We start from the raw sequence: 18505 nt of genomic DNA, 5'->3' as shown, positions 1-18505 counted from the left end.
TTGCCACACAGATACCCTGCTCACAGAATGGTGTTTGCCAAATATACGATATTTGCAGATGAAATGTTAAACTAATGCATTGGAAAACAAAACAAAATACAGGTGCTGAAAATCTGACAAAACTGAGTATATTGCAAGTATTCAGGAGGTCAAGCAGCATCAGGGGGGGAGGGTGATTTAATGCTTCAGGGCAATTAAAGTTTCATTCCCCATTGCAGTTTGTCAAAGGGCAGCAGGGTGGTGCAGTGGTAGAGGTACTGCCACACAGCGCCTGGTTCCATCCTGACTACGGGCGCCGTCTGTACAGAGTTTGTACGTTCTCCCCGTGACCTGCGTGGGTTTTCTCCGAGATCTCCCGTTTCCTCCCACACTCCAAAGACGTACAGGTTTGTAGTTAATAATTGGCTTGGTAAATGTAAAAATTGTCCCTAGTGGGTGTAGGATAGTGTTAGTGTGCGGGGATCGCTGGGCGGCGCGGACCCGGTGGGCCGAAGGGCCTGTTTCCGCCCTGTATATCTAAACTAAACTATACCAAACAACACAACTAAACTGCACCTCCATTCTGGTCCTCTCCTTACTGAGACGAGACAGATTGTTGAGGGCATGTGTTCACCAGCAATAACTCCACAGACACGGAGAACCGATAGTCCACTGGTCACAGGGCAGGCAGCTCCTGCCCTTCCCTCAAACTCTACGCCTACCCTGTGCACCAACGTGCGAACATAGCGCCACAGAAACGTGATGGAAGCCATTTGCACAAAGCCCTACACTCACAAATAAGCAACATTCACATCCCCAACACTGCTGCACACTCAAAATGTTGAAAACCACAGGTCAGGTGTGTGCGTGTGTACGTTAACACTGCAGTGTGTTGGTCGTGTGTGTGTGTGTGTGTGTGTGTGTGTGTGTGTGTGTGTGTGTGTGTGTGTGTGTGTGTGTGTGTGTGTGTGTGTGTGTGTGTGTGTGCGTGCGAGCGTGTGTGTGTGTGTGTGTGTGTGTGTGTGTGCGTGTGTGTGTGTGTGTGTGTGTGTGTGTGTGTGTGTGTGTGTGTGTGGTGTGTGTGGGACTGCTCCTTGCTCTCTGGTGCTATATTCGTCCCACCATCTGCCCTTTGGGCACCCAGTGCCCAGGAGAGTGGGTAGAACAGAGGATGCCCTTGTTGGGTTGTCCCTGGGCCTGGCCAAGCTAGCCATTCGTGGGTCACGGCGCCAGACAGATGTGGGCTCTGCCCGTGTCGACCGCCTGCCCGCCCGTTCTCTAGGGTTCCGCCCGTTCTCTAGGGTTACGTCCGCACCCGGATGTCCCTTGAGAAAGAACACGCGATGTCCACGGGCATCATGGGGGATGTCCAGGACGGATGGGCACAGCGGGGGTGGAATGTATCCTGTGTCAGGATTGTAACAGTCATTTAATATTTAGTAAGAAGAATATTTGGTCATTTTTATATCATGGTGGTGGGTGTGTTCTTATTATTTAGTTTAGTTTAGAGATACTGTGCAGAAACAGGCCCTTCGGCCCATCGAGCCAACACCGACCAGCGATCCCCACACATTAACACTATCCTACACACACCAGGTACAATTTTACATTTTACAAACCCACGCAGGTCACGGGGAGAACGTTCAAACTCCATACTGATAGCAACCATAATCAGGATGGAACCCGGGTCTCTGGCGCTGTAAGGCAGCAACTCTACCGCTACACCACCGTGCTTTATTTTGTAAATATTATTTTTGTAAAAAACACAGCAATGTGCAGGAACTTTGTCGGGATCAAGTGTGGCGAGGGCCACCGTTTCCACACATCAACGAGCACCAGTGCCAGGCTCCAAACGCTGGAGGCAGGGCACGGATAATCCTGTGACGCTGAGCTCACAGCGGCTCGGTGGCGCAGCGGTAGAGTTGCTGCCTTGCAGCGCCGGAGACCCGGGTTCCATCCCGACTACGGGCGCTGTCTGTACGGAGTTTGTACGTTCTCCCCGTGACCCGCGTGGGTTTTCTCCGAGATCTTCGGTCTCCTCCCACACTCCAAAGACGCGCAGGTTTGTAGGTTAATTGGCTTTGGTAAATGTAATATAATAATATATCCCTTTATTTGTCCCACAGCGGGGAAATTTACAAAAATTGTCCCTAGTGGGTGTAGGGTAGTGTTAATGTGCGGGGATCGCTGGTCGGTCGGCGCGGACCCGGTGGGCCGAAGTGAAGAAAGCCAATGGAATGTTGGCCTTCATAACAAGAGGAGTTGAGTATAGGAGCAAAGAGGTCCTTCTGCAGTTGTACAGGGCCCTAGTGAGACCGCACCTGGAGTACTGTGTGCAGTTTTGGTCTCCAGATTTGAGGAAGGATATTCTTGCCATTGAGGGCGTGCAGCGTAGGTTTACTAGGTTAATTCCCGGAATGGCGGGACTGTCATATGTTGAAAGACTGGAGCGACTAGGCTTGTATACACTGGAATTTAGAAGGATGAGAGGGGATCTTATCGAAACATATAAGATTATTAAGGGGTTGGACACGTTAGAGGCAGGAAACATGTTCCCAATGTTGGGGGGAGTCCAGAACCAGGGGCCACAGTTTAAGAATAAAGGGGAGGCCATTTAGAACAGAGATAAGGAAAAACATTTTTCAGTCAGAGAGTTGTAAATCTGTGGAATTCTCTGCGTCAGAAGGCAGTGGAGGCCAATTCTCTGAATGCATTCAAGAGAGAGCTAGATAGAGCTCTTAAGGATAGCGGAGTCACGGGGTATGGGGAGAAGGCAGGAACGGGGTACTGATTGAGAATGATCAGCCATGATCACATTGAATGGCGGTGCTGGCTCGAAGGGCCGAATGGCCTCCTCCTGCACCTATTGTCTATTGCCTAAGGGTCTGTTTCCGCGCTGTATCTCTAAACTAAGCTAAAAGCCCAGTAGCATCTTCAACTCACAGTGAACCAGGGGTTACACATGGTGCTGGTGAGTATTTGTTGACTACAGTATCTAGTTACATCTCCATAGTGATGAGTGGCTTGGTAAAGCAGACCGAGCAGATCACAGACTCACCGGCTCACCTCACTACTGAACAAGGTACCTAGATACTCAGTCACCTCCAGTTGCCACTTCACATCCAACCAATTTGCACTTGGCCACCAGATTAAAGAGAGGGACAGAGAGGGACGCACAGAGAGGAACTTTCACCTTTAGAAGTCCACCATTTATGAACTGGAGCAACAGCCGCTTCAATACATTATTTACATTAGGCAGCAGATGTGAGGATAATAAACCAAAATCTTTGTGCGTATTCCTCTCACTCTATTGTCACCAAAGCTTGTGAATGATTTCCCTTTATTGAGTCAGAGTCATTTGCCCAGAGTAACGTGATTGTGCTGTCTGTACGGAGTTTGCACGTTCTCCCCGTGACCTGCGTAGGTTTTCTCCGAGATAGACAATAGACAATAGGTGCAGGAGGAGGCCATTCGGCCCTTCGAGCCAGCACGCACCGCCATTCAACGTGATCATGGCTGATCATTCTCAATCAGTACCCCGTTCCTGCCTTCTCCCCATACCCCCTGACTCCGCTATCCTTAAGAGCTCTATCTAGCTCTCTCTTGAATGCATTCAGAGAACTGGCCTCCACTGCCTTCTGAGGCAGAGAATTCCACAGATTCACAACTCTCTGACTGTAAAAGTTTTTCCTCGTCTCAGTTCTAAATGGCCTACCCCTTATTCTTAAACTGTGGCCCCTTGTTCTGGACTCCCACAACATTGGGAACATGTTTCCTGCCTCTAACGTGTCCAACCCCTTAATAATCTTATACGTTTCGATAAGATCTCCTCTCATCCTTCTAAATTCCAGTGTATACAAGCCTAGTCGCTCCAGTCTTTCAACATACGACAGTCCCGCCATTCCGGGAATTAACCTAGTAAACCTACGGAGAACTTTGGTTTCCTCCCACACTCCAAAGACGTACAGGTTTGTAGGTTAATTGGCTTGGTGTATGTGTAAATTGTCCCTAGTGTGTGTAGGATAGTGTTAGTGTGTGGGGATCGCTGGTCGGCACGGACTCGGTGAGCTGAAGGACCTGTTTCCGCGCTGTATCTCTAAACGAAACTAAGTAGGGGAACCGAGAACTGGAGGACATAGGTTTAAGCTGAGGGGGGAGAGATTTAATAGGAACCCGAGGGGTAACTTTTTTATACTAAGGGTGGTGGGTGTGTGGAAGGAGCTGCCAGAGGAAGTAGTTGGGGCAGGTACTATAGCAACGTTTATGAAGCAGTTAGACAGGTACATGGGTAAGATAGGCTTGGAGGAATATGGGCCGACTAGTGTAGATGGGACATGTTGGCTGATGTGGGCAAGTTGGGCCGAAGGACCTCTATGTATACTTAGAAACATAGAAAATAGGTGCAGGAGTCAGCCATTCGGCCCTTCAAGACAGCACTGCCATTCAATATGATCATGGCTGGTCATCCACAATCAGTGCCTCGTTCCTGCTTTTTTCCCCATAACCTTTGATTCCTTTAGCCCTAAGAGCTAAATCTAACTCTCTCTTGAAAACATCCAGTGAATTGGCCTCCACTGCCTTCTGTGGCAGTGAATTCCACAGATTCACAACTCTCTGGGTGAAAACGTTTTTCCTCATCTCAGTACTAAATGGCCTACCCCTTATTCTTAAACTGTGGCCCCTTGTTCTGGACTCCCCCAACATCGGGAACAATTTTCCTGCATCTAGCCTGTCCAATCCCTTAAGAATCTTATATGTTTCTATAAGATCCCCTCTCATCCTTCTAAACTCCAGCGAATACAAGCCCAATCGACCCATTGTTTCATCATATGTCAGTCCCGCCATCCTGGGGATTAACCTGCCACTCTAGCTGGCAAGGACCATTTATCAATGATCAGAAGCTGTGCATTTCTTTCAGTCCAAAGTGCCAAACTTGAGATGATGTGCGAAGGCTGTGCACTCAGTACAATATGTCAAAGTCTGTAGCAATAAAGATATTTCTCCAAGGTCTCACGCACAAAGCCTTTGCTTGCACAGCCTTTCTGAAATCGGCTTTGTATCGTCTGATCCATACACCCACGGTCAAGGCCATTTGTAGAGAGTACAATGTCCAGGGTTCCTGGAACAAAGAACCAGCATTCCTTCCTTCCCACTGAAGACACCACTCCTTCGTTAATGCTCGCATCTATTGTTTAGTTTAGTTCAGAGATACAGCATGGAAACAGGCCCTTCGGCCCACTGGGTCCGCGCCGACCAGCGATCTCCGCACACTAACACAATCCTATACACACTAGGGACAATTTACACTTACACTAAGCCAATTAACCTACAAACCTGTACGTCTTTGGAGTGTGGGAGGAAACCGAAGATCTCGGAGAAAACCCACGCAGGTCACGGGGAGAACGTACAAACTCCGTACGGACAGCACCCGTAGTCGGGATGGAACCCGGGTCTCTGGCAAGCGCTGTAAGGCAGCAACTCTACCGCTGCGCCACCGTGCCGCCCAAAACACTCATCATGTGTTTTACGATAAGTGCAGAACATAATTTTACCCCATGTATGATGTCGACAATCAGCTAAGTAAGACAGCTGTGTCTTAGGGCCCTGTACAACTGCAGAAGGACCTCTTTGGAACTGCAGGTGCTGGTTTAAATCGAAGATAGACACAAAATGCTGGAGTAACTCAGCGGGACAGGCAGCATCTCTGGAAAGAAGGAATGGGTGACGTTTCGGGTCGAGACCCTTCTTCAGACTGAGAGTCAGGGGAGAGGGAGACACACAGAGATATGGAAGGGCAAGGTGTGAAAACAAGACATCAAAGGGGACGAGGTGCAAGGAAAACGTACGCTTTCCAGCTTCACATTGCATGCGGGAACGCCCAACACTCTTAGAGAACAAGGGAGACACAAAAATGCTGGAGTAACTCAGCGGGTCAAACTGCATCTCTGGAGAGAAGGAATAGGTGACGTTTCAGGTTGAGACCCTTTTCCTATTCTCCAGAGATGCTGTCTGATCCACTGAGTTGCTCCAGAGTTTTGTGGGGTCTGCCTTGTGTCATGTGAGCCGAACTTCTTTTCCTGACTGGACCATACGTACAAACATGACACGTCGTCTATTTTCCATTGGGCCCAACTATGTACACTGCATATCCGACCCCTATTTGGCTTCCCAAAGTACATGCCCACACGCCCTCCAGGACTAAACACCATCTGCCACTGCTCTGACCAAGTTTACATGTATCTAAGATGTGTCTCAGTGCTTATGTATGATACTTGTACTGAACTGTATAGAAACATAGAAAATAGGTGCAGGAGGCGGCCATTTGGCCCATCGATCTAGCACCGCCATTCATTGTGATCATGGCTGATCATCCACAATCAGTAACCCGTGCCTGCCTTCTCCCCATATCCCTTGATTCCGCTAGCCCCTAGAGCTCTATCTAACTCTCTATTAAATTCATCCAGTGAATCGGCCTCCACTGCCCTCTGTGGCAGATAGTTCCACAAATTCACAACTCTCTGGGTGATTTTTTTTTTCTCACCTCAGTTTTAAATGGCCTCCCCTTTATTCTTAGACTGTGTGGCTCCTGGTTCTGGACTCCCCCAACATTTGGAACATTTTTCCTGCATCTCACTTGTCCAGTCGTTTTATAATTTTATACAAAAAATGAATTCTACTGTATCTTAGTACAGGTGACAAATAAAGTACCAGACCATGCCATGCATCTGATCTAGACCCTGCAGCAGCCTTAACAATCTTCCTCACTATCCTCAACACCAACCTTCCCACGTCCAGAAACCCACAACGAGATCTGGGTGTCCTAGTGCATCAGTCACTGAAAGGAAGCATGCAGGTACAGCAGGCAGTGAAGAAAGCCAATGGAATGTTGGCCTTCATAACAAGAGGAGTTGAGTACAGGAGCAAAGAGGTCCTTCTGCAATTGTACAGGGCCCTAGTGAGACCGCACCTGGAGTACTGTGTGCAGTTTTGGTCTCCAAATTTGAGGAAGGATATTCTTGCTATTGAGGGCGTGCAGCGTAGGTTTACTAGATTAATTCCCCGAATGGCGGGACTGTCATATGTTGAAAGACTGGAGCGACTGGGCATGTATACACTGGAATTTAGAAGGATGAGAGGGGATCTTATCAAAACGTATAAGATTATTACGGGGTTGGACACGTTAGAGGCAGGAAACATCTTCCCAATGTAGGGGGAGTCCAGAACAAGGGGCCACAGTTTAAGAATAAGGGGTAGGCCATTTAGAACAGAGATGAGGAAAAACTTTTTCAGTCAGAGAGTTGTGAATCTGTGGAATTCTCTGCCTCAGAAGGCAGTGGAGGCCAGTTCTCTGAATGCATTCAAGAGAGAGCTGGATAGAGCTCTTAAGGATAGCGGAGTCAGGGGGTATGGGGAGAAGGCAGGAATGGGGTACTGATTGAGAATGATCAGCCATGATCACATTGAATGGCGGTGCTGGCTCGAAGGGCTGAATGACCTCCTCCTGCACCTATTGTCTATTGTCCAAATCATGCCCACTGCATTTCCATCCAAGTCATTAATATAGTTCCTTTGTACATCACAAGAAACAAGAGTCCAGCACTAATCTTTGCGTGAACCACTGCTCCACAGAGCAGACTTCCACCGCCATCCTCTGCCTCCTATCTCTAGGTCAATCAGTTTAGAGATACAGCACGGAAAGAGGCCCTTTGGCCCACCGAGTCCGCGCCGACCAGCGATCCCCGCACACTAACACCACCCTACACCCTCTAGGGACAACTTACATTCATACCCAAGCCAATTAGTCTACAAACCTGCACGTCTTTGGAGTGTGGGAGCAAACCGAAGATCTTGGAGAAAACCCACGCAGGTCACGGGGAAAACGTACAAACCCTGTACAGACAGCGCCCGTAGTCGGGATGGAACCCGGGTCTCCAGTACTGTAAGGCAGCAACTCTACCGCTGCACCACCGTGACCGCCCTAACTCTGGAGCCACTTTGCGATCTTCTCACAGATCCCTGTGGCTTCACCTTCTGGACCAGAGGACCACGGGGAATATGTCCAACGCCTTACTCCTGCACGGTAGAATGTAGCCAAGGACACTCACAACCACGTGTAGGAGAGCACTGCAGAGGCTGGTTTAAATCGAAGGTCGACACAAAATGCTGGAGTAACTCAGCAGGTCAGGCAGCATCTCGGGAGAGAAGGAATGGGTGACCTTTCGGGTCGAGACCCTTCTTCAGACTGATGTCGGGGGAGGGGATAAACTAAGGTAGACACAAAATGCTCCAGCATTTGGCGTCTACACTCACACCCATAACTGTCTCATTTGAGGGGATCTTCGAGGTGTTCATGATCTTATGTACTTCTGTAAGATCACCCGCATCCTTCTGCGTGACAAGGAATAACACCCTAGCCTAGTCCTAGGGAGAGGAGCCCAGTTTCAGTTTAGTTTATTGTCACGTGTAACGAGGTACAGTGAAAAGCTTTTGTCGTGTGCTAACCAGTCAGCGGAAAGACAGCACATGATTACAATCGAGCGTTCATAGTGTCCGGACACATGATAAGGGAATAACGTTCGATTAGGTTTACGATAGTTATGAGACAGGGACAGAGGCCTGTTAAAATACTCAATTGGGGTAAGGCCAACTTTGGGGGTATGAGAGAAGGTCTCGCTCAGGTTAATTGGAGCAGGTTGTTTCAGGGGAAAAGAAAGTGGGATTTTTTTTAAAGTGTGCTGTCAAAATCTTGGGATATGTACATCCCTGTTAGAGTGAAGGGCAAAGCAGGCAAACGTAAGGAAGCTTGGCTGACGAGGGAAATTGAGGCGTTGGTCAAAAACAAGAAGGATGCATGGGACAGGTATAGGCAGCTGGGATCAAGTGCATCCCTGGAGGAGTTTTGGGAACTAACGAGTAAATTGAAAAAGGAAATCAGAAGGGCAAAAAGGAAGATGGTTTTGCAGATAGTGAAGTTGGTTGTGAAAGATTGCAGCAGGATCTGGATCGATTGGCCAGGTGGGCGGAGGAATGGTTGATGGAATTTAACACAGAGAAGTGTCAGGTGTTGCATTTTGGGAAATCTAACAAGGACAGGACCTACACAGTGAATGGTAGGCCTCTGGGGAGAGTTGTAGAGCCGAGGGATTTAGGAATGTAGGTGCATGGTTCCTTGAAGGTTGTGTCACAGGTACATAAGGTGGTCAAAGAGGCTTTTGGCACATTGGTCTTCATCAGCCAGAGTATTGAGTATAGAAGTTGGGAGGTTATGTTGCAGATGTATAAGATATTGGTGAGGCCACATTTAGAATATTGTGTTCAGTTCTGGGCACCATGTTATTGGAAAGATGTTGTCAAGCTAGAAAAGGTAGAGATTTACGAGGATGTTGCCGGGACTAGAGGGCCTGAGCTAAAGGGAGAGGTTGAGTAGGCAGGGATTCTACTCCTTGGAGCACAGGAGGATGAGGGGTGATTTTATAGAGGTGTATAAAATCAGGAGAGGAATAGATCGGGTAGATGCATAGAGTCTCTTGCCCAGAGTAGGGGAATCAAGGACCAGGTTTAAGGTGAAGGGGAAAAGATTTAATAGGAATCTGAGGGGTAACTATTCCACACAGAGGGTGGTGGGTGTATGGAACAAGCTGCCAGAGGTGGTAGTTGAGGCCGGGACTATTCCATCGCTTAAGAAACAGTTTGACAGGTACATGGATAGGACAGGTTTGGAGAGTTATGAACCAAGCACAGGCAGGTGGGACTAGGGTAGCTGGGACATGTTGGCCGGTGTGGGTGAGTTGGGCCGAAGAGCCTGTTTCCACACTGTATCACTCACTCTGTGACTCTATGAAGGGCCTGTTTCCACACTGTATCACTCTGTGACTCTGTGAAGGGCCTGTTCTTGGCATTTTTCCCTGTTGTGCTTGTGTGTGTGGTTTGACTGCACTCGGGTGTGGTGTGAAGATAGACACAAAATGCTGGAGTAACTCAGCGGGTCAGGCAGCATCTCCGGAGAGAAAGAAGAGGTGACTTTTCCGGTCAGGACCCTTCTTCAAACCTTGATTTACTCTAGCATCTTGTGTCTATCTTCGGTTTGGACCAGCAGTTCCTTCCTACACCTTTTTCATCTGCTCCACTGCAAAATCACCTCAAGGTATGTCTACTTTGAAGAAGTTCTCGATCCTCTCTCTGACGAGAGTTCTGCAGCACTCTCTGGGCGGCACGGTGGCGCAGCGGTAGAGTTGCTGCCTTACAGCGAATGCAGCGCCGGAGACTCAGGTTCGATCCTGACTACGGGCGCCGTCTGTACGGAGTTTGTACGTTCTCCCCGTGACCTGCGTGGGTTTTCTCCGAGATCTTCGGTTTCCTCCCACACTCCAAAGACGTACAGGTATGCAGGTTAATTGACTTGGTAAAATGTAAAAATTAGTGTGTAGGATAGTGTTAATGTGCGGGGATCGCTGGGCGGCGCGGACCCGGTGGGCCGAAGGGCCTGTTTCCGCACTGTATCTCTAAATCTAAATCTCTCTCTCGCTACTTCCCCTCCCGTGATTCCTCCTGCTCGACATCATCGTCTATATCTCTCGTTTCCCTTTCCCCTGACTCTCAGTCTGAAGAAGGCCCTCGACCGGAAACCTCGCCCATTCCTTCTCTCCAGAGATGCTGCCTGTCCCGCTGAGCCACTCCAGCATTTTGTGTCCATCTTCGGTTTCAACCAGTTCCTTCTTACTCGTGAGCGGTGCGATCTGACTGGCTTACACAGAAGATGGTGAGCACGTGTGTGCACGAGACCCTGCAGCGCCACCCCAAGAATGATGTCCTTACCCGGCCGGAGAGGTCCTCTTGCAGGAGGGTCTGCAGCAGCAGTGGAGCCGCATCTTGCAGCTGCAGCATGTGACAGAGGTCAGTCAGCTCCTCGCGGCCCAGCGAGCCGCAGCCAACGGCGTCAAAGCTGTCGAACACTTCCTTCAGGCGAGCCTCGTAGTGATCCTGCTCCTCCTCGTCCATCCCATAGCACGCACCCAGCCACACCTGCCCAAACACAAAGCGAGGTTACCCACTTTGGTGGTAAGAATAGGAAGGCAGAGCATTATCTGAATGGTGTCAAGTTAGGAACAGGGGACGTACAACGAGATCTGGGTGTCCTAGTGCATCAGTCACTGAAAGGAAGCATGCAGGTACAGCAGGCAGTGAAGAAAGCCAATGGAATGTTGGCCTTCATAACAAGAGGAGTTGAGTATAGGAGCAAAGAGGTCCTTCTGCAGTGGTACAGGGCCCTAGTGAGACCGCACCTGGAGTTTTGGTCTCCAGATTTGAGGAAGGATATTCTTGCTCTTGAGGGCGTGCAGCGTAGGTTTACTAGGTTAATTCCCGGAATGGCGGGACTATCATATATTGAAAGACTGGAGCGACTAGGCTTGTATACACTGGAATTTAGAAGGATGATAGGGGATCTTATCGAAACGTATAAGATTATTAAGGGGTTGGACACGTTAGAGGCAGGAAACATGTTCCCAATGTTGGGGGAGTCCAGAACAAGGGGCCACAGTTTAAGAATAAGGATGGAGATGAGGAAAAACTTATTCACCCAGAGAGTTGTGAATCTGTGGAATTCTCTGCCTCAGAAGGCAGTGGAGGCCAATTCCCTGAATGTATTCAAGAGAGAGCTAGATAGAGCTCTTAAGGATAGCGGAGTCAGGGGGTATGGGGAGAAGGCAGGAACGGGGTACTGATTGAGAATGATCAGCCATGATCACATTGAATGGCCTCCTCCTGCACCTATTGTCTATAAAGCAAAACAACCCGCTTAGCAAAGCCTCCCTGCCTGGCCCTGCCCTGCTGGCGGCAAGACCTGGTTAAACCACTGTGTGCGATCATCACACATGGTAACCTTGTTTACAGGTGCTCCTCGACCTACGATGGCGTTACGTTCCGTAAACCCATCGTAAATCAACAATATCGTAGGTCGAAAATGCATTTAATACACCTAACCTACCAATCATCATAGCCACCTAACCTACCCAACATCATCCACCTAATCTACCCAACATCATAGCCACCTAACCTACCGATCATCATAGCCACCTAACCTACCGATCATCATAGCCACCTAACCTACCGATCATCATAGCCACCTAACCTACCGATCATTTTAGCCACCTAACCTACCCAACATCATGGCCACCTAACCTACCGATCATCATAGCCACCTAACCTACCGATCATTTTAGCCACCTAATCTACCCAACATCATAGCCACCTAACCTACCGATCATCATAGCCACCTAACCTACCGATCATCATAGCCACCTAACCTACCGATCATTTTAGCCACCTAACCTACTGATCATCATAGCCACCTAACCTACCGATCATCATAGCCACCTAACCTACCGATCATCATAGCCACCTAACCTACCCAACATCATAGCCACCTAACCTACCGATCATCATAGCCACCTAACCTACCGATCATCATAGCCCAGCCTAGCCTAAGTTAAACGAGCTCAGAACACTTACATTAGCCTACAGTTGGGCAAAACCATCTAACATAAAGCCTATTTACTAATAACGAGTCACGCAGTGCACTACAGAGTGTGGGTTGTTTACACTCGTGATGGCGTGGCTGACTGGGAGCTGCGGCTCGCTGCCGTTGCCCGGCATCACGGGAGAGTATCGTGCCGTATATCGCCAGCCCGGCAAAAGATCAACATTCAAAATTCCAAGCGCGGCTTCTACTGAATGTGTATCGTAAAGTCGGGATATGGTACGTCGAGGAGCATCTGTACTTGCATCCTGCGGTGTGAATCAGTGGCTGGCCGAGGGGACAGGAATACTCGGGCATATCCCTGGCACTGAGCCCCTTCTACACTTGTGGTTTACAGACTGTACTTGATGGTTTCAGTGGTACACACTTTGTTCCAAGCCTTGTGGCTGTGAATAATACGACCGCGTCTTAGTCTAGTTTAGTTTAGTTTAGAGATACAGCGCGGAAACAGGCCCTTCGGCCCACCGAGTCCGCACCGACCAGCGATCCCCGCACATGTACACTATCCTACCCACACAAGGGACAATTTGCATTTATACTAAGCCTATTAACCTACATACCCGTACATTTTTGGAGTGTGGGAGGAAACCGGAGATCTCGGAGAACACCCACGCAGGTCACGGGGAGAACGATTAGTACGGGTGTCAGGGATTATGGGGAGAAGGAAGGCAGGAGAATGGGGTTAGGAGAGAGTGAGATAGATCAGCCATGATTGAATGGCGGAGTAGACTTGATGGGCCAAATGGCCCAATTCTGCTCCCATCACTTACGACCAGTGGAACAGAGTTAGAGAGTCATACAGCACGAAAACAGGCGTGTCGGCTCACTTGTCCATGTCAACCGAGATCCCGCCTAAGCTTGTAGACTTTACTTTAGATTAGTTTAATGATACAACACGGAAACAGGCCCTTCGGCCCTCCGGGTCCGCGCCGACCATCGATCCTCGCACATTAACACTATCCTACACCCACTAGGGACAATTTTTATATTTACCAAGCCGATTAACCTACAAACCCGCACGTGTTTGGAGAGTGGGAGAAAACCGAAGATCTCGGAGAACACCAACGCAGGTCACGGGGAGAACGTACAAACTCCGTACAGACAGCACCCGTAGTCGGGATGGAACCCGGGTCTCCGGCGCTGCATTCGCTGTAAGGCGGCAACTCTACCGCTGCGCCACCGTGACCGCCCTAGACTTTAGAGATTGAGCTCGGCAACCGGCACTTTGACCCACAGAGTTCACGCCAACCAAGGTCCCATCTACACTTGAAGATAGACACAAAACGCTGGAGCAACTCAGCGGGTCAGACAGCATCTCTGGAGAGAAGGAATAGGTGACATTTCAGGTCCAGACCCTTCTTCAGACTTTTCGACTTGAGATACAGAGTGGAAACAGGCCCTTCGGCCCACTGAGTCCGCACTGACCAGTGATCTAGCACTGTCCTACACACAAGTAACAATTTAGAATTTTACATAAACCCAATTCACCTACAAACCTGTACGTCTTTGGAGTGTGGGGAAAACTAGAGCACCCAGAGAAAACACAGGCGGTCACGGGGAGAACGTACAAACTCCGTACAGACGGCACCCGTGGTCAGGATGGAACCCGGGTCCCTGGCGCTGTAAGGCAGCAACTCTACCGCTGGGCTCCAAAGTGCCGCCCCAATACGGCTTCTTTGAACCGATGCCCTGAGGCTGTTAAGGGAAGTTTACAAATCTGTAACGCATGTACTCCTGAATGTAGCAAACTAATTTCTTCCTTTGTGTAAACGCTCCGTGGCAGCAGCACGTAAGCCGCACACAAACATGTCCCTGTAGCGTGGAGCACGCCCAGGTGCAGGGAAGTGTTCCATTCATCGCGATACAAAGAGGCTGTGTCGGCTGGAGCCAAGCCCGTTGTCATGAGATCACCATCACCACGACTGCCATTATCACTGCCATCCAAGTTTGCCCAGGTCCCTAAATGAACACCAGCTACAACATACTACAGAGCTGGAGATGACACAACAGTAGTACACACCCTCCTGGGTACTTGTTTTTTCAGTTTAGTTTTAGAGATGCAGCGCAGAAACAGGCCCTTCGGCCCACTGAGTCCGCGCCGACCAGTCGGCAACATTCCCCGCGGGGATGCCAACAGTTCGGGCCGACCAAAGAGCGTCTTTCACAGAGTAGCGAATTTGCCGATGACACAAAGCTAGGTGGCAGTGTGAACTGTGAGGAAGATGCTATGAGGTTGCAGGGTGACTTGGACAGGTTGTGTGAGTGGGCGGATGCATGGCAGATGCAGTTTAATGTAGATAAGTGTGAGGTTATCGACTTTGGTGGTAAGAATAGGAAGGCAGATTATTATCTGAATGGTGTCAAGTTAGGAAAAGGGGACGTACAACGTGATCTGGGTGTCTTAGTGCATCAGTCACTGAAAGGAAGCATGCAGGTACAGCAGGCAGTGAAGAAAGCCAATGGAATGTTGGCCTTCATAACAAGAGGAGTTGAGTATAGGAGCAAAGAGGTCCTTCTGCAGTTGTACAGGGCCCTAGTGAGACCGCACCTGGAGTACTGTGTGCAGTTTTGGTCTCCAAATTTGAGGAAGGATATTCTTGCTATTGAGGGCGTGCAGCGTAGGTTTACTAGGTTAATTCCCAGAATGGCGGGACTGTCATATGTTGAAAGACTGGAGCGACTAGGTTTGTATACACTGGAATTTAGAAGGATGAGAGGGGATCTTATCGAAACGTATAAAATTATTAAGGGGTTGGACACGTTAGAGGCAGGAAACATGTTCCCAATGTTGGGGGAGTCCAGAACCAGGGGCCACAGTTTAAGAATAAGGGGTAGGCCATTTAGAACAGAGATAAGGAAAAACATTTTTAGTCAGAGAGTTGTGAATTTGTGGAATTCTCTGCCTCAGAGGGCAGTGGAGGCCAATTCTCTGAATACATTCAAGAGAGAGCTAGATAGAGCTCTTAAGGATAGCGGAGTCAAGGGGTATGGGGAGAAGGCAGGAACGGGGTACTGATTGAGAATGATCAGCCATGATCACATTGAATGGCGGTGCTGGCTCGAAGGGCCGAATGGCCTTCTCCTGTACATATTTTCTATTGTCTATTGTCTATTGATGACCTTCCAGCAGCACTCGATGCGTCCCTGGGAACAGTCCGTAAATCGCAGAGTCCTCTGTGATGGAGCTGTTCAGGATAAACCGTGACTGGGACCTTTGCAAACCTCTCCAGACTCTCTTTGCAAATCCACTCCTCTCCAGGGCAGCCGTGCCGAGCAGTCTAGCTCCACTGAGGGAAGACTTGTCTCCTCATCTCAACCCTAAATGGCTGACCCTTCATCCTGTTGAGTTCAGTTGTTAGTTTATTGTCACCTTCGTGTAGCAATTTACAGTGAAAAGCGTTTGTTGCGTGGGCAGCTGCAGTAGAGTTGCTGCCTTACAGCACCGGAGACCCGGGTTCGATCCTGACTACGGGTGCTGTCTGTACGGAGTTTGTACGTTCTCCCCGTGACCTGCGTGGGTTTTCTCCGAGATCTTTGGTTTCCTCCAAAGACGTGCAGGTTTGGAGGTTAATTGGCTTGGTTGTAAATGTTATAATTGTCCCTAGTGTGTGTAGGACGGTGTTAATGCGCGGGGATCGCTGGTCGGTGCGGACTCGGTGGGCCGAAGGGCCTGTTTCCGCGCTGTATCTCTAAACTACCACCACCACACCTGTGCCAGGGAAGACATCTCCCGCTAAATCTATGCTTAGATTCTAAAAACAATGAACTGCAGATGCTGGTTTACAACAAAAAAAAAGAGGCCCTGTATGAATTTTGTGGGTTTCAATAGAATCACCGTACGACCAAATTCAAAGATGGCACCAGACTGTGGCAACATTTTGTACGCAGCAGAACTGATCATGATCAAATATAGGCGCAGAGAACTTAACCTAAAACACACAGCTGCTCGTCTATTTGCGATCTCCCAAGGGCAGGGAAGAATTTCATTGTTACGTTGTCGGTACACAAGACAATGCCAAACCCAAGAGTACAGATCTGTTCTGCTGAGTCTTTCCTCTTGAGATATCTCCAGTATTCAAACTGTGGAGCTCACTGCCACAGACGGCTGTGGAGGCCAAGTCAGTGGATATTTTCTAAGACAGAGATAGGTAGATTCTTGGTTAGATTAGTACAGGCGTCAGGGGTCACGGGAAGAAGGCAGGAGAATGGGGTTGAGGGGGAGAGTTAGATCAGCCACGATCGAATGGCGGAGTGGACTCGATGGGCTGAATGGCCTAATTCTGCTCCTATCACGTAGAAACGTATGAAGAGGATATTTCTTATGGGATGAAAGGTTAATAATCCATCACATGAATCAATCCAGTGAATCTTCTTTGCATTACTTTCACTGCAGGGTTTTGTTTCTTTCGGGAGACAAGGGGTCTCGTAAAGTGCGAACCGCCAGGAACAGTCTCACTGTAGCTAATTCCGCAAGATGTCTGATGAAGGTTCTTCATCCCAAAATGTTAATTCGGGTTTCTCTTTTGTGGGGCCCATTGTTCAGTTTAGGGACAGATGACGATAAAACACACTTGACTCGTGACTCTCCCCGCGAACGCCGCCTGGCCTGATCCTGCTTTACTTTCCCTTTATTTCAGATTTCAAGCACCTGCTGCTTCATTTGGAATTTTCAATTGGGTGTATTGTTCCTGGTGCTGCCATCCACGTCATTGACGTTGGCGATGAGCAGCTGGGGACCCACTGTTAATCGCACAGGCAGCCCACCAGGGACACCTCGCACGCTGGGAACAACACCTTCAGCCACGCTTTACCGTTCACCGTCACAGAGCTGTGCAGCACGGAATCAGGCCCTTCGGCCCACCTGTGCAGGAAGGGACTGCAGATGCTGGTTTAAACCAAAGATAGACACAAAAAGACGTACAGGTTTGTAGGTTAATTGACTGGGTAAATGTAAAAATTGTCCCTAGTGTGTGTAGGTTAGTGTTAATCATATCATATCATATCATATCATATCATATATATACAGCCGGAAACAGGCCTTTTCGGCCCACCAAGTCCGTGCCGCCCAGCGATCCCCGCACATTAACACTATCCTACACCCACTAGGGACAATTTTTACATTTACCCAGCCAATTAACCTACATACCTGTACGTCTTTGGAGTGTGGAAGGAAACCGAAGATCTCGGAGAAAACCCACGCAGGTCACGGGGAGAACGTACAAACTCCTTACAGTGCAGCACCCGTAGTCAGGATCGAACCTGAGTCTCCGGCGCTGCATTCGCTGTAAAGCAGCAACTCTACCGCTGCGCCACCGTGCCGCTAATGTGCGGGGATCGCTGGGCGGCGCGGACTCGCTGGGCCGAAGGGCCTGTTTCTGCGCTGTATCTCTAAATCTAAAAAAATCTTTAAAAATCTAAAAAAAGCCGGAGTAACTCAGCTGGTCAGACAACATCTCTGGAGAAAAGGAATAGGTGACGCTTCGAGTCGAGACATTTCTTCGGACTCCTTTTCTCCAGAGATGCTGTCTGACCTGCTGAGTTACTCCAGCCTTTTGTATTCACCGTCTGTCCACCTTGTCCATGCCGACCAAACTGGCATATTGAGCTAACCTTGGTTTAGAGATTCAACGCGGAACCAAGCCCTTTGGCCCACCGAGTCTCCGGCGCTGCATTCGCTGCAAGGCAGCAACTCTACCGCTGCGCCACCGTGCCGCCCCTGGCACTCGATCCTGATGCAGACACCCTCTGCGTGAAAAAGCTGCCTCCCCCAGGTCCATTTTAAATTTTCCCCTCTCACCTTAGGCCCGTACCCTCTAGTTTTAGAATCCTCTACCATGGGAATAAGACTAAGTGTTTGAGTGTTCACTTTATCCATGCCCCCCGTGATCTTGTACGCCTCAATAAGGTCACCCCTCAGCCTCCTACGTGCCATAGAAAAAAAATGGTCCGTGCAGGATATTAATATGTAAAGTGATGGTGAAAATATTC

General features: G+C 49.1%; 1 protein-coding gene across 4 annotated transcripts in view; it reads right to left on the bottom strand.

Moving 5' to 3' along the window:
- nin (ninein (GSK3B interacting protein)) overlaps window positions 1-18505 on the bottom strand; it is a 142582-nt gene that overhangs the window by 110285 nt on the left and 13792 nt on the right. For all 4 annotated transcript variants that reach the window (XM_078406067.1, XM_078406068.1, XM_078406069.1 and 1 more), the window contains exon 2: window positions 10795-11001. In XM_078406067.1, the coding sequence (XP_078262193.1) occupies window positions 10795-10977 (183 nt within the window). In that variant the 5' untranslated portion in view covers window positions 10978-11001. The remainder of the gene's footprint in view (window positions 1-10794; window positions 11002-18505) is intronic.

Source organism: Rhinoraja longicauda, chromosome 10 (assembly GCF_053455715.1).
Source record: "Rhinoraja longicauda isolate Sanriku21f chromosome 10, sRhiLon1.1, whole genome shotgun sequence".
Taxonomy (NCBI): domain Eukaryota; kingdom Metazoa; phylum Chordata; class Chondrichthyes; order Rajiformes; family Arhynchobatidae; genus Rhinoraja; species Rhinoraja longicauda.
Note: the sequence above shows the minus strand (reverse complement) of the source record. Positions and strands in the feature narration are given on the sequence as shown.